The sequence below is a fragment of the Neophocaena asiaeorientalis genome, unplaced genomic scaffold (assembly GCF_003031525.2).
Source record: "Neophocaena asiaeorientalis asiaeorientalis breed wild unplaced genomic scaffold, Neophocaena_asiaeorientalis_V1.1 scaffold357, whole genome shotgun sequence".
NCBI classification, from domain to species: domain Eukaryota; kingdom Metazoa; phylum Chordata; class Mammalia; order Artiodactyla; family Phocoenidae; genus Neophocaena; species Neophocaena asiaeorientalis.
Window position 1 is genome coordinate 2,888,911 of NW_020173270.1, and position 13,420 is coordinate 2,902,330.

A 13,420-nucleotide genomic window follows, 5' to 3' on the forward strand; every position below is an offset into this window, starting at 1 on the left:
ACCAAGGAAGCCGCCCAAGCTTCCTCACACAGCCAAATGCAGTGGGGACCTGCGCCCTGCCTCACAGGAGGGGACCTGGTTTGCAAGAACCCACCCTGTGCCCTAAAAAGGCACACTGATCCTGGCGGAGGGCAGCCTCCTCCCCACACTAGAAGACCCAGATGTCTGGAGGCTCTGGACGCCCTCTCCCACATGCCCCCTCGCATATCCCACAAAGGGTGAACGTGTGGCTTTTAATGTTAAAGAGAACTTGCAGATCTGTAAGAGGCCTGAGTTCAAATATGTTTTAAAAGCTGTGTGACTGGGCTTCCCTGGTGGTGCAGTGGTTGAGAGTCCGCCTGCCGATGCAGGGGACACGGGTTCGTGCCCTGGTCCGGGAAGATCCCACATGCCGCGGAGCGGCTAGGCCCGTGAGCCATGGCCGTTGAGCCTGCGCGTCCGGAGCCTGTGCTCCGCAACGGGAGAGGCCACAACAGTGAGAGGCCCACATACCGCAAAAAAAAAAAAAAAAAAAAAGCTGTGTGACTTCTACTAGATCACTTGACTTCTCTGTGCTGGCCTTCAACGTAAAAGTGGGGCTGTGTACTTTCTAGGGGTTATGGTGGGGATGAAAGCTCAACGTTTGAATGAGTTCATAGGTGAAGAATGCCTGGCATACAGTAGGTGCTCAACAGGTGCTACCTGTCCTTGGTGAGCTGCAGTGAACACCAAAGGGGTGATGTCTGGCACCCTCCTCCCTACTAGAGTCAGAGACAAGCACCCAACTCCTAAGAAGGGGCAGGGTTTGTCTATGGTGTCCCCAAGTTCGCTTCCCCTTCCTCGTTCCCTGTGTGGCCCTTAAGGAGGGTGGTATTTGAATATCCAACCCCGGTATCCAAATCTCCTAATAAGGCACAGACTACAGGAGCTTTCCATCATTTTTTTATATAAAACAAAACGGCCCCAGCCGAGCGGCAGGAAGAAAAGATTCGAAACATGAGTATGTACATCGATGGTAGAAGGCACAGCGGGTCCATGTGGGGTGAGGAGTGGGGGGGTGGGGCTGGGGGCAGCAGGTTACACAGGTCTCAGCTGAAGCCACGGGGGAAGAAATAAAGTGCGTAGGTCCTGGGGCACCCCCCGTGGCCCAGAAGCAGCAGCCAACAGCCCCCCCTCTTCCTGCCTCTGGCAGGGTTCAGTTGAGTGTGACACGGAGGTAGGAGGTGGGCACGTAGCCCTCACCTCCCTGTTTCCGCCTGACTCGGGTCCAGCCGTCGCCTTTATCTTCTTCCATGAGACTGAGGTCCTCGCCCTCGGCCATGGAGATGGTGCCCTCGCTGGACCCTGTCATGGGGGCGGCGGTGGGCTCAGGTCTGCTGGAGGCGGATCTCAACAGAACCCCGCCCCAAACACCGCCCCCAAAGCCACCGATGCGCCACCCAGGCTGTCCTTACCTTCAAAATGGTAGATGGCCACACAGTGACCTATGGGGGATGCAGGCTCCTCCTCAAAATCCTCGTCGAACTCCGTGTAGATGGGAGCATCCTGACCGTCCTCGGAGGGGGGCTCTTCAGAGCTGGTGGGAGAAGGCAAAGCAGGTGGAGACAGGTTCACCCGGGGTCCGGGGACAGACCCACACCGGCCTCCCTGCTCACCTCTCCTTATCCTGTGATCCGTTGTTGCTGTTGCTGCTGCCGTCTGGTGGGGCGCTGGCTGGGGGGTCTGGAGGCCGAGTGTGCCGGCCCAGGGTGTCCCCCCGGTTGCTCAGGACCCGGCTCTCGGCTTCTGCCAGCCAAGCCTGAGAGGAGGGGACCGCACAGTCAGCTCCATGGCCAGGCTCTGGGGTCAGCCCACTCTGGCCTGGAGGTTTCCTGAGATCACCCATGCACACCCAAGGCAGTGATGAGAAACAGCTGAAGCAGCCCCCCCAATACCTCCCTGTCCCCCCCCCTCCCCCAAGAAGTGACTCAGCCAGGCCTGCCGGCCCCGCCCCTCCCCAGGGTCTTCCCTGACCTCATACTTCTGTACTTCCAATTTCAGACGTTCGATGTTGTTCAGGGTTTCTGTGATCTGGGGTTCCAAGCTGGCCGGGTCCCCCATCTGGGGTGTCTTCTCATATACATCCTTCATTTTCTTCAAGGCCTCCCTAGGGTGAGACAGACGGAGGAGAAAGAATCCCATGTGATTTAACAAACAAAAAATGTGGGCTTTGCTTCAGGGAGCTCAGCCAGTGCTTCATAGCTTGGGTTCAAATCCCAGGGTGGGCATTTCTTAGTTATGTGAGTTTGGGTTAAGTTACTGAAACTGTGTCTCAGTATGCTCGTCTGAAAAAGAGAATAATGGGACCTATATAGCTATGTCTATATATCTCCTGGGAGTTGTCGCGAAGACGAGAACAGTGCCTTTATGTACTCAGATATATACTGAGTGCATACTACATACCAGGAACCTGTCCTAGGCATTAGAAATATAGCACTAAACAGGACAGTCAGGGTCCTACCTCTACTCACAATCTCTCAGGAAAACGGGAATTCTAATGATGCATGTGAGGGGTTTAGAATGGTGCCTGGCATACAGTAACACTCTCTAAACGCTAAGTATTACTATCACTAGCCCCCTGTCCCTACTTCCTCCATGTAATGGTTATAAGCATGGTCCTCTGGACTATGTCAAACCTGGGTTCAACTTCTTTCCAGTCCTAGTACCTGATGCATATTACAGATGAGGAAACCGGAAACAACTAGAATTCAAGGCCAGTCCGCCTGGACTCCAGAGCACGCACCCATAATCCCCCCATGATAAAAACTCAGGAATGACAGAGTTCTCGAATGGAACTTTACACCAATAAAAGCCGTTTTTGTACAAGAAGTTCTGTGCAAACGGCAAAACATCATTTGGCTGTCTGTCCACAAGTGGCAAACGTCATTCTTATTATGTAAGAGGACTGGGAAGAGAATCTTGTTGCTTGGAAAGAGTGAGTAAAGATTTTCTTTTTTTAATCTGGCGGGTTTCTTTATCGTTATTACGTTAAGTGTTTTGAGTTATTAAGTGAATAACCATATGCTTCTTTTTCTTTTAGCCAATTAATGAAGTAAGTGAGACTGATAGATGTTTTGATATTGAACCATCTTTGCATTACTGGGATAACACCCGAATGATCATGATTTTTTTGTGGTCTTTTTTTTTAACTGCAGTAAAATATACATAATATAAAATTTCCCATTTGAGCTATTTTTAAGTGTATGGTTCAGTGGCATTAAATCCATTCATGTAGCTGAGCAATCACCACCACCGCATAATTTTTTTTTTTAAATACACCATTGGACTTGCTTGGCGAGGATTTTGCAATCTAAGATCATAAGTTAATTAAATAAGTCCATAATTTTATCTTCTTGAATTCTTGCTAACCCAATTTTGGAATTGAGATTCCACCAGCCTCCTAAATGAGCTGGCAGCTTTCGCTCTTCTTCTGTTTGTTGGAATGACTTATGTAAGATGGGAAGTCAGCGTTTCTTTTAAGTGTGGTAGGAATCACCTAGAAACCCATCAGGGCCTGGAGTTTGTTGGGGAGGAGATCTTCGAGTATCATTTCAATGTAATTCATTTATTATTTCACCTTGTTCCTTACCTGCCCACCCCCTCACCTTACCTCTGGTCGATCTCCTTCTGTAGTTCACGGTTCCGTTCTTCCAGCTGCTGCTGCAGCCGCTTTCTCTGCTGCTCCGGGGGCAAGTGGCTGAAATCCTCAGTCACCACTGTCTGCAAGGTGGAAGAAGGCTGAGCTCGGGAACACAGAGTCTGAGCTTCCAGGGTCTAAGACATGACTGAGACACACCAAGTCCACCTTCCTCCCCACCCAAGGTTCTTGGGGGGCAAGGCCATGCACAGAGCAAAGCAGGTCCAGGTGGGGCCATGGAAGGAGGGGGCCCAGCCGGCGGCAGGAAGCGAGCCCAGGGTCCCGCCACCCGGCCGCTGGGCAGGCTGGGGCCGCCCACTCCTCCTCCCCCGGAGGCCTCACTTACCCCACGGCTGCCTCGAAGGCTGCGGAAGGATGCTAGCCGCGGTTTGACTGACTTACTGATCTCACTCAGTATGGCCAAGGGGTCGAGGCCGGAGCGGGGGGACGGGGGTCCATTAGGTAATGCCGAGGGCAGGGGGCCCCCCAGGGGGGAGAGGGGTGGAGGGCGCGGCTACCAGCAGGGGCCAGGGAGGACATGGGTCAGGAGGGGCAGGAGGACGTAGAGAACAAGGACGGATGAACGGAAGGACAATGGATGCAATAAAGAAAGAGGGGAAAAAAACCAAATGGAGAAAAGAAAAGAAAAAAAAAAGTAAGAAAACCACAACTCAAGATGTACAATCACACACACAGAAAATGCATGCAGAGAGCAACACAAAAATCTGGGAGGTGGCAGGAGGGCATTAATTAGATTGTGAGCCAGAAGGCCAGACCCCTCCCCCACCCTCCACCTCCCTTGCATCCTATGTCCAGTTTCTAGAATGGAGACTGGGGGTACAGGGAGGCCCATGTTTCTTGTCCCCCTCCCCAGCTTTCTGGGCTCACAGTCTAGAAGGTGGAGGGAGAAGCATGCAGGAATCAAGGTCTCAGACAAATATGGGGCCATAGACGTCAAGGGCAAACTGAGAGAAGGGTCAAAGGCATGAAATACCAAAAGGGTTACAGCTGGGGTTTAAGCTGGGGGACGGTACGTATAAACTGAAGAAGGGTATCAAAGTATACACCAAGAGGGATCCAAAGTATAAAACAGGAGTCAAAAGGTATAAACTAGGGACAAGGGGATTGTCAAAGATCTAAGAAGCCAAGGGTGTCCAGGTGTGTGCCTGACATTGAAAGCTAAAAATCCCGAAAAATCCAGCCTGAGGGTGGGGCGCCCAGAGATGCACCGGAGGATTGGAGAGACCCAGGGGGGAGTCCCTAGCACTGGTGTCCCAATCCCTCACCCAGCCCTGAATACCCAAAGCAGTTCTTCTCCCAGCATCCCGAGAAGCAGCAGACAGACGCCACAGGCCCCCCTCCTTGCCCCCCACTCCCCAGCCTCAGGGGACTCCCAGGCCAATTGCCCGGCCGCCTTCCTTCCCTCCAGCCCGGGCCAGCAGCCAAGAGAAAAATTCCTGCCCAGGACTCAGCGTTCCGGCGGCTGGGGCTGACTCAGTGGGGGCCCCTGCTGTCTCCACTCACACCCATCCCCTCCACCCCAAGGGCCCCGGCCCCCACCTTGTTCTTCTTGCTGAAGGGCCAGCGCTTAGCTCGGCTGCGACCGGGGCCTCGGAGCTCAGGCCGTCCATCTGAGGGGGTGCCCAGGCTGCTGTCCGAGGGCACGCGGTTCATGGGCTGGCTGAAGTCTTCAAATTCCACGTCGCCCGGCCGGGCAAAGCCTGACTTGTGCAGCTCGATTAGGACCTGGGAGTCCTGGGGGAGGGGATGGTGAGGGGCAGTCAGGGGAAAGACTGGACCCTGTGGTCCACTGGGACCAGGCACCCACATTCTTGGCATCCACAGCATCCGCGGCCACCTTCATGCCCTCCAGACACTTGGCGATGATGGGTACCACCTGCAGCTCAGCCTCTGACAGGAGCCTGTACCCAGCCCCCAGGTGGGTGGCCCGCCGCTCGTCCATGTCCTGCAGCTTCTGCAGGGACAGGGGTGTGGGGTCTCAGGGGTGCTGATGGAAGGGCTGGTGGCAGAGTGATTCACTACACGAGCATGATGGAGACCCACACTGGCCCCAGCCCCAAGCCCAGTCTGGCAGGGAAACACAGAATCGAACACAGAGACTTCCAGCTCAGTGTGGTCAGGGAAGAAACAGGAGGCCAGGGAGATTTCAGAGGAGAATTTGAGGATCTCCCCTCCCCTTGCCTAGGGAGTCAGGAAAGGCTTCTCAAAGGAGGTGAAGCCAGGGATTTCAAGAAAAAGCAGACCCAGCACCAATACTGCCAGTCCCAGGGCTGGGACAGAGAGTAGAGTACAAGGCTGAAACAGAAGAGGGGAAATTTGAGATCTTTCAGAGGTGTTGTTAGAGTTGGGGCTTGGAAGAATAAGTAGGAGTTGCAAAAGGAAAGAAAGACAAATCTGGCAGAAAGAACAGCTTGAGTAAAAGCGGAGCACACTTTGACTATTTGTTTCTAATTCCTTCTCAATTTAGAGATTAGGGCATTACAGCCAGGGTTTTGACAAATGTGTAGGAGTTGGTTAACTCTGGGGTTTCAGGGGCAAGGTAGGGCTGGGGGTGTGGAGCACTTACATTAAATATCTGGGGCATCTGGGAAAAATAGAAGTGAGCCTGGTCTCGGTTGAAGCGCTGTAGTTGGGCTGCATATTCATTTTTGCTTTCTTCTGCCATGTGACTCCGAAGGTGGGCCTGTTGCTTGGCCTGAGGAATATCGAGGTGGGGGTCATGGCCCAGTTCCAGCCTTGCCCAACCCTGACCCCCAAGTGTGTCTCAGACCCCACAGGCACCTTCTCCACATCAGCCTTGGTAGCATTGATATCCTGGTCCAGCCGCTCAGCCGTCTGAGCTGCCTTCTCAGCCTCCCGGCAGTCCCGCTCAAACTTACGCTTACTCTGTGTTGGGGACAGAACCAGGATGAAGGAGCCACCAACCAAAGTTTCATGGACTGGTGGGAAGTCACGCAGCAAATGGGGGTCGGGGCTGGAAACCCACAGCAGAGGTGGCGTCCTGGCCAAAGGGGATACCTCTGTGGATTGGCAACCCTCACCCAGCTGCTCGGGGCCAGAGCCACGCTTCTCCACACCCACAAACTCACATTCTCTAGCTGCTTGAAGCCACTTTCCAGCTGCTGCTGGGCCCGACGGCCTTCTTGGAAGTGCTATGGAAAGAGGGGGTGATAAGGCTCACCCTGGTTTCAGGGGCCCTTGGGAAATCCCAGAGAGGGGATCACCCACCATCTTTCTCTCCTGTTTCATCTCCTGTGAGTACTTGGCCAGCTCGAGACACACGTGGACACTGAGGTTCTCGGCCACCAGCTCCCGCTGGCCCGCAAAATCATTCACCTCTTGGAGAATCTGCACAAATGACTGTTGCTGGCTGAACCTGGGATGCGGTGGAGGGGGACAGGGGCTGAGGGTCAGGGTCCCCAGGAGCCACATGCCCCAGGACCCACCTCTGTATGAGAAAATGTGAGCCCCAAGACATTCACCCCAGAAGCAATGATATATTCTGGTCTGCATCCCCAACCCTTGGGGGGGACAAAGAACTCACAATTCTCAGAATTTGGGGGGTTTTAGAAAGGGGATATCATGCTTACACCATCTTTTTGCATCACCCTAGTGGTGTCAGCGGCAGCATCCTGTAACCAAATACTATAAGTGTTTTTGCAAGGAGAAATATTAATGTCCACGCTAAGTGGGATAAAAACCAAGACCGTAATGAACGTAATAAACATCAAGTCAGTTCAGGTCGGAGGTTGCCTCCAAACAAGTGACCAAAAGAACTTTTGATTTCTAGAGCTTTTTGGATTCTGGACCTGGGGACCTGGAATAAAGTGAAATGGTCTGGGCATTGTTTAAACACGTTATCTTAATCTTCACATGAGCCCCTACAAGGACATCATCATCATCCCCAATTCACAGGAGAGGAAAACAGAGGCATAAAACTTAAGTCACTTGCCCAGAGTCATTCATTTAGTAACTGTTGGAGCCTCTCCCATTTAACAGGCGAGGAAAATAGAGGCGGAGAACTTGAGTCAACTGGCGGAAGCAGTTTGGCTGGAAAGTAGTGGATTTAGAATTCCAACACAGGTAATACGGTTTCTGCATCCAAGCTCATACCTCTAGGTGGAACTTGGGTGAGAAGTGAGGGGTCTGCTTGGGTGGCCCAGCTTGAGGGAGAAGAAGTGGGTCCCATACCCCCTGCCCTCCCAAATCTAGCCCTGCATCAGTCCCCTCTTCATTCTTACTTGGATTCTGGGTCATCTTTGCCAGGTCTTTTGGGCATATATTTTTTCACCAGGCTCCTACGGAGAGAGGCAGGAAGGCTGAGCCCCCAGCCCTCCAACCGCTCCCCCTAACCCCAGGGCGAGGCCACCCTAGGGTCTCACCGCAGCTGCTTTGCATAAGCCTGCTCCACCTCCGTCCGCTCTTTCACGAACTTCACGTATCTGTCCAACAGGTCCAGACCCCACTGCGTGTGCCGCTCGAGCACCTCAAACTGATCCTAGCGGGGGATTGGGAGGACCGGGGTCAAGACCTTGGGACCCCACAGCCTCCGACCAAGCGGCAGGGGAGCCTCCACGCTCCAAGCTCCAAGAAGGCGTGGTTTCCCGGCCCCGCCCCGGAGCGGCGCGGGGGGAGGCAGGAAACCCGCGGGAACCCCCTCCCCTTCCCGGGAAGGGCCAGGGAACAGGGGCGGGGCCCCAGCTGGACTACAGGGTCCCCTCTCCCGACGTCCAAGAGAGGTGTGGAATGGAACAAGGCCACTCCCCCTGCCCCGGCTCCCCTAATCCCCCCCAGATTCCAGAAAATCCGGCCGGCCCGGCGTAAGTCAGGGCCAGAGGCGCAGGGTTGCCTGCAGCCTGGGGGGGCCTCTGAATGGCCAGAGGGTGGGCACCAGGTTCCCCGGTTGCCATGCTTCCCCGGGTGCCCCGAAGGGTGACTCAGTTTCCCTCACTGATTCCACTGCGCCTCCAAAAGAAATCCCAGCATTGGTGTGGGGGGCGATCTAGTTACCCTGGGACACCCAGGAACCGAGGAGTGCCACCGTCCCCAGAAGGAGGAGGGGTCAGAGGTCCCGGCTAGGAAAGGGGAAAATTTCTGGGACTTCCAGGGCACAGGTTCGAGGCGGTCAGGTGGCGGCCCCTCCCAGTGTCTAGGGCGGGCTGGGGGAGGGGGCTGAGGCCGAACCTCGCAGCCCCCTTCCCCCTACAGGGTCCCAAGCCCCTGGTTGTTGATTATAGGCAACGTGAGGGCGGTCTGTACTTCCAGGTCCCACGTGGGGTTGATAGTGGCCAGAGGGTCCCCTCCCCCGCCCCAGTCGGACAGGCGGAGGGCGGGCAGGGGCCCAGGGGCCGTAAGATAAGCCGCCGGCCCAGTCAGGGCGCTCAAAATAGGTGACCTCTCCCGGCCGTTCCGGCCTGGTCCCAGGACTTCTTTTGCCCTCCTCACTATGAACCCCGTACCTCAGTTTCCCTACGCCGCTCCTGCAAGGTCGCCCTCCGCTCCCGGGCGTCCTGAAACGCCCTAGGAAACTCCGAATGAGGGCGGAAAGCGGGGATTCCAGGGGTCGGTGGAAGGGAAAGCGCAGAGACCCTCTAGGGTACTGCAGGGCAAAGCGGGGGTCTGGACCCCAGGAAGGGAGGAACTTGGAGCCGGGCGGATCGGACTCACCCACAGTTCGGTGCCCCAATCCATGCTGCTCCCGCCGATGCCAACGCCGCCGCCGCACCCGGTCCCCACCGCCCGCCGCCGGGAGACTCAGCCAGGGCTCTGAGCCCGGCCCCGCCCCGTTAATGCCCCGCCCACTCCAGGCTCTGCCACGCCCCATAGGCTCTGCCACGCCCCCGCCCGCGCGGAGCTCCGGCGCAGCCCCCTAAAGGTGAGGCACACCCCAGGAGGCGGGGCCCACAGACGCCCCGCCCCCCTTAAAGGAACGTTGCCGCCCGAAGCCACTGGACAGACTCCTTAAAGGACCCCCACCCATTTTCCAAATCCCTTAGGACCCCTCTTGTCCTCCCCACACCTAACCCGCCCTGGATTGTTTTTCCTTTCCTTTTTCCTTTCAACCATTCACTAAAGGGCCAAGACACAAACCCCAACCCAAGAGGTTCTTCCCCCACCCCATCGCAGGGAGAACCTGAGGTCACCTCGCTCTGGCGGGCCGGCCCGGCTCCAGACGTCTACGTTCGTCCCACTAATGGTCTGGTCCCTCCGGCCACAGGGCGGATGGGAGGACTTCGATCCTGTCCAGGACGCGCCTCCACCAAGGCCTGGTCCATTAGCGCCCCCACCGCATCCTGCCTCCTTCCCCAAATCTGCGCCTGGAAACAGGACGAGCTGTCCTTGGGGCGCCGGGCCCAGGCCTTTCCCCGGCTCGCGTCCAGTTCGAGCCTGCACCTGCCCATTTTCCAGTTGCATCCATTAAGACACAATCAGTTTTAATTGTCTGCACCGAACCTGGGATTCCGACTCCACCCCCGACGCCCCTAGAACCCTGGGGCTTGGAAGTCTGTCGTCCCTGTCATAAAAGTCTGTTCACACGTTGTTAATCCCTTTGAGGCACTGGGATGAAAGGGGAGAGATCCTAGCAGCAACCTCCTTCATCCTCTCCCTCTTTTGGTGCTTTCTCTTTGGCTACAGAGGTGACAGTCGCCCTGCTGGGGCTGGGGGCTCCGGGCCCCCGGGGACAAGTTAGGCTCTGAGCCCGCAGGCTCCCAGTACACAAAACCGAGGAGCCCAGGAGGATCGCTTCGATCCGGGAGCCCACACTGGGACAGATGGCTCTGCGAGGACCTGGCCCCACCTGCTGGTGGCTTCTGAGTTAGAAAACTTCAAATTACAAAGTAGACGTGCTCCGGAGGTTAGAGGATCAGATCGAATCAGGAATTCAGCCTGGGGTCTGGAACTCGGTGGCTCAGCCTGGGAGTAGGGTCTCAGCCTCTAAATGAAGTTGGGATTCATCCCAGATTGGCACCACAGTTGGGATGGAGTCTGACTGGGATAGGAGGCTTAGCAGAGGGGTCAGCCACCCAGTCGAAGGCCTGGGACTCAAACTAAGGTCCACAGGTCAGTCCTAATCTGAGGTCAGGGGTCAGTCCTAATCTGAGGTCAGTCCAGGTGGAAGCTCAGCCAGAGATTAAGGCTCAGTATAGGCTGAGGGTAGTAGGGGGTCGGGGAGTCTAAGTTTCGGCGGAGGTCAGGGCTCAGCTGCAGGTAGGGGGCTCAGCTGCAGGTAGGAGGCTCAGGCTGGGGCCGGGATTCAGCCTGACTCAAGACCAGCCTGGGATCTGGGGATGGGCCTCCAGTTGCCTCACTCCAGGACAGAAGGGTCCACCTAAGGCTGGTGACTCAGCCTGGGATCATGGGTCATCCTAGGGTCAAGATTTAGCTTGGAGCCAGGTTTTGGCCTCTCGGTGGATCAGGAAGATTAGGAGAACAGGACAGGCTTTAGCAAATGCATGTGTTTACCAAAAGCCTGAGCTTTGGCTGGGAGCCACATCCCCGTGGTAAGAAAGGGGACGTCCGTCCTTAGGGATACTGGGAAGTGTAGTTTATTGAACGCCCCCTTGAGCTGTTTGCTCCCCCTGCGTTCTGGGTAATGTAGTTCTGAACGGGTCTGTCAGTTAAGAGTGGATGGAGGAATTCCCCTTTAGGGGACCGGATATCAGATGCATCACAATTGGTTGGATGGACTGTTTATCAGAGTACATCCGGGGACAATCTTTCTAGTGATTGGTGAGCTTGGAGGCGGGGTTAAGCGATATCAGCACTTCCATTCGGGGCTCGGGCTGTCCATTTGGTGTCGTACAGGGTGCGGGCTCGAGAGGAGACGATTACTGATTGGTTGAGTGGGCTGAAAAAAGCTGAAGGGTCGGCCCCCACCGTGCGACGATTGGCGGGCTTAAGGGCGTCAGAGGCGGTGTCAGGGGAGGCGTTGGCTTCAGAGATGGCAGTGAGCGAGAGGAGGGGGCTCGCCCGCGGGAGCCCCGCGGAGTGGGGGAAGCGGCTACTTCTGCTGCTGCTGTTAGGCGGTTGCTCTGGGCGCATCCACCGGCTGACGCTGACGGTGAGTCCCCCCGCGCGGCGGTCTGGGGTGTGGGTCGCAGCTTTGGCCCGGAAAAGCCCCTGGCTTGGAGTGGTTTCGTCCGGATGGAGCGGTCCGGCGCCCCCCGCTTCCAGGTCCGGAGTGGTCTCGTCCGAGGAGCCCCCTCGGTCCTCCGGTTGGAGTTGCCTGGCCCGCCGCGCTGTAGTCGTGCCCCGCCCACCGGGGGGGGGGGTTCATCTCCGGAGACGGCGGACTCTGAGTCCTCTAAATTCTTGGGATTGCTTTGGGGACGCTAGGGACCCTTGACCCCACCCAGGGAAGTCCCTGGGGGTTCTAGAATAGGGTCCTCTGGGTACTCACTGGGATCTTGGGGGCTCAGTTGGAATCTAAACATTTTCCGGGAGGTGAGGGCCAGGCACCCCAAGATGCGTAACTCTGCTCTCCGGCTGATGCTTACCCAATAGGGAGACTTCCAGGTATCCCAGACTTTCGAATCCTGGACTCTCCGAACAGTGGCCAGAGGATCCGGAGCCACCCTGTCCCTACCTGGGATTAAGGTTATGGCCTCCAGAGCTGGCCCTCTCAACCTCTCCCGTCACCCTTTGGACCTGTCCTAAATATAGAGATACCCAGAGGGGCCCGAAGCCCTTGGGGGAACCTCATGCTAGAGCCCTGGGGCTGGGCTGGTGGGAAGTCTGAGCTGCCTCTGCCTTCTTGGTCTCTGGCAGGGGGAGAAGCGAGCAGACATCCAGCTGAACAGCTTTGGCTTCTACACCAACGGCTCTCTGGAGGTGGACCTGAGCCTCCTGCGGCTGGGCCTCCAGGAGACAGATGAGAAAGCCCCATTGGTGAGGGGCTTTGAGGAGTTTGCTGGAGGAGGGAGAGGTGCACAAGTTTCTGAGCTCCGCCCCCCTCCCCCCGCCCCAATTCTGGATTCACATCCTAGCTCTGCCTCTCACCCATGTGATCTTGGGCAAGTCCCTTGATCTCTCTGAGCCTCTGTTTCCTCATCTGTAACTTGGAAATAATAATTTCTCATGCAGTACGTGCCAGGCACTGAGCTGGGGGGAGGGGAGCCTACCAGTGAACAAGACAGCCCCAGTTCCTGCAGTCAAAATGAGAAGTTAGTGTTTATCGAATGCCCGCTGGGTACCAGGCACCATGCAAATCTATTTCCATGAGTCTGTTCTGTCATAGCCACCTCTCAGGGATGCTGTGAAAATATTACACCTGTAAACCCAATTTTACAGGTGTTTACACAGACTCAGAGGCATGTGGCTTACTCAGAGTCCAAGAGCCTGGATGTAGATCCAAGTGTGTTGGCTTCCAGAGCCCAAGGCAGGGAGCCATGAACATTCTATTTAATTTATTTTTTACATCAGCATTTTAAATGGGGGGAAACAGGGTGGGTAGGTCGAGGACCAGCGAAGGTCTCCCTGAGGAAGTGACATCCCAGTCAAGGGGCAAGGATGGTTAGGAGTTAAAGGAAGAGGGTTGGGGGGCTGGGGGCAGATGGGAAAAGTCAGTGAAGTGAGTGAACACGGAACCTCACGCTTAGTAGGCTTTGAGGAAATTCGAGGTTACGTTACTATTGCCACTGATCGAGGTGGCTTGGAGGTCCCTGCTGGTGTCCCTCACATCATCTCTTTTTGCCAGGTGGGGTTCAGTCTGACCCGTGTTCGATCTGGCAGTGTTCCTTCCTA

The 13,420-nt window shown here is 55.9% G+C and overlaps 2 protein-coding genes across 5 annotated transcripts in view; one reads left to right on the forward strand and one right to left on the reverse strand.

Moving 5' to 3' along the window:
* Window positions 1-904: 904 nt before the first annotated feature.
* TRIP10 (thyroid hormone receptor interactor 10) lies at window positions 905-9,837 on the reverse strand. 4 transcript variants are annotated; one of them, XM_024745949.1, is made up of 15 exons: window positions 9,344-9,422; window positions 8,059-8,174; window positions 7,918-7,974; window positions 6,905-7,052; window positions 6,766-6,828; window positions 6,458-6,562; window positions 6,243-6,371; window positions 5,484-5,630; window positions 5,216-5,410; window positions 4,002-4,169; window positions 3,629-3,738; window positions 1,993-2,125; window positions 1,635-1,777; window positions 1,434-1,555; window positions 1,046-1,323 (listed from the first exon to the last, which is right to left on the reverse strand). In XM_024745949.1, the coding sequence occupies exons 1-15, from the start codon at window positions 9,365-9,367 to the stop codon at window positions 1,175-1,177; spliced, it is 1,809 nt and encodes a 602-aa protein (XP_024601717.1). In that variant the 5' UTR covers window positions 9,368-9,422; the 3' UTR covers window positions 1,046-1,174. The 4 variants fall into 4 exon arrangements, with proteins under 4 accessions (XP_024601715.1, XP_024601717.1, XP_024601716.1 ...); XM_024745947.1 differs by lacking the exon at window positions 4,002-4,169 and having other exon boundaries at window positions 905-1,323; XM_024745948.1 differs by lacking the exons at window positions 4,002-4,169; window positions 9,344-9,422 and adding an exon at window positions 9,820-9,837 and having other exon boundaries at window positions 3,629-3,756.
* Window positions 9,838-11,593: 1,756 nt separating this feature from the next.
* Window positions 11,594-13,420, forward strand: part of GPR108 (G protein-coupled receptor 108) — a 6,506-nt gene continuing 4,679 nt past the window's right edge. Inside the window, exons 1-3 of the mRNA XM_024746031.1 lie at window positions 11,594-11,738; window positions 12,446-12,565; window positions 13,374-13,420. Of these exons, the coding sequence (XP_024601799.1) occupies window positions 11,619-11,738; window positions 12,446-12,565; window positions 13,374-13,420 (287 nt within the window). The 5' untranslated portion in view covers window positions 11,594-11,618. The remainder of the gene's footprint in view (window positions 11,739-12,445; window positions 12,566-13,373) is intronic.

What these genes read in the sequence shown, in the direction of transcription:
- TRIP10 (XM_024745949.1), bottom strand. Translation starts at nt 9,367, where the DNA reads ATGGATTGGGGCACCGAACTGTGG. An exon ending in CCTTCAGCAAGAAGAACAAG is followed by an intron (nt 4,170 to 5,215) that starts GTGGGGGCCGGG and finishes CCCTGCTGGTAG; the next exon opens with CCGCGCCCTCCACCCCTCTC. An exon ending in GGCCATCTACCATTTTGAAG is followed by an intron (nt 1,324 to 1,433) that starts GTAAGGACAGCC and finishes CCCCCATGACAG; the next exon opens with GGTCCAGCGAGGGCACCATC.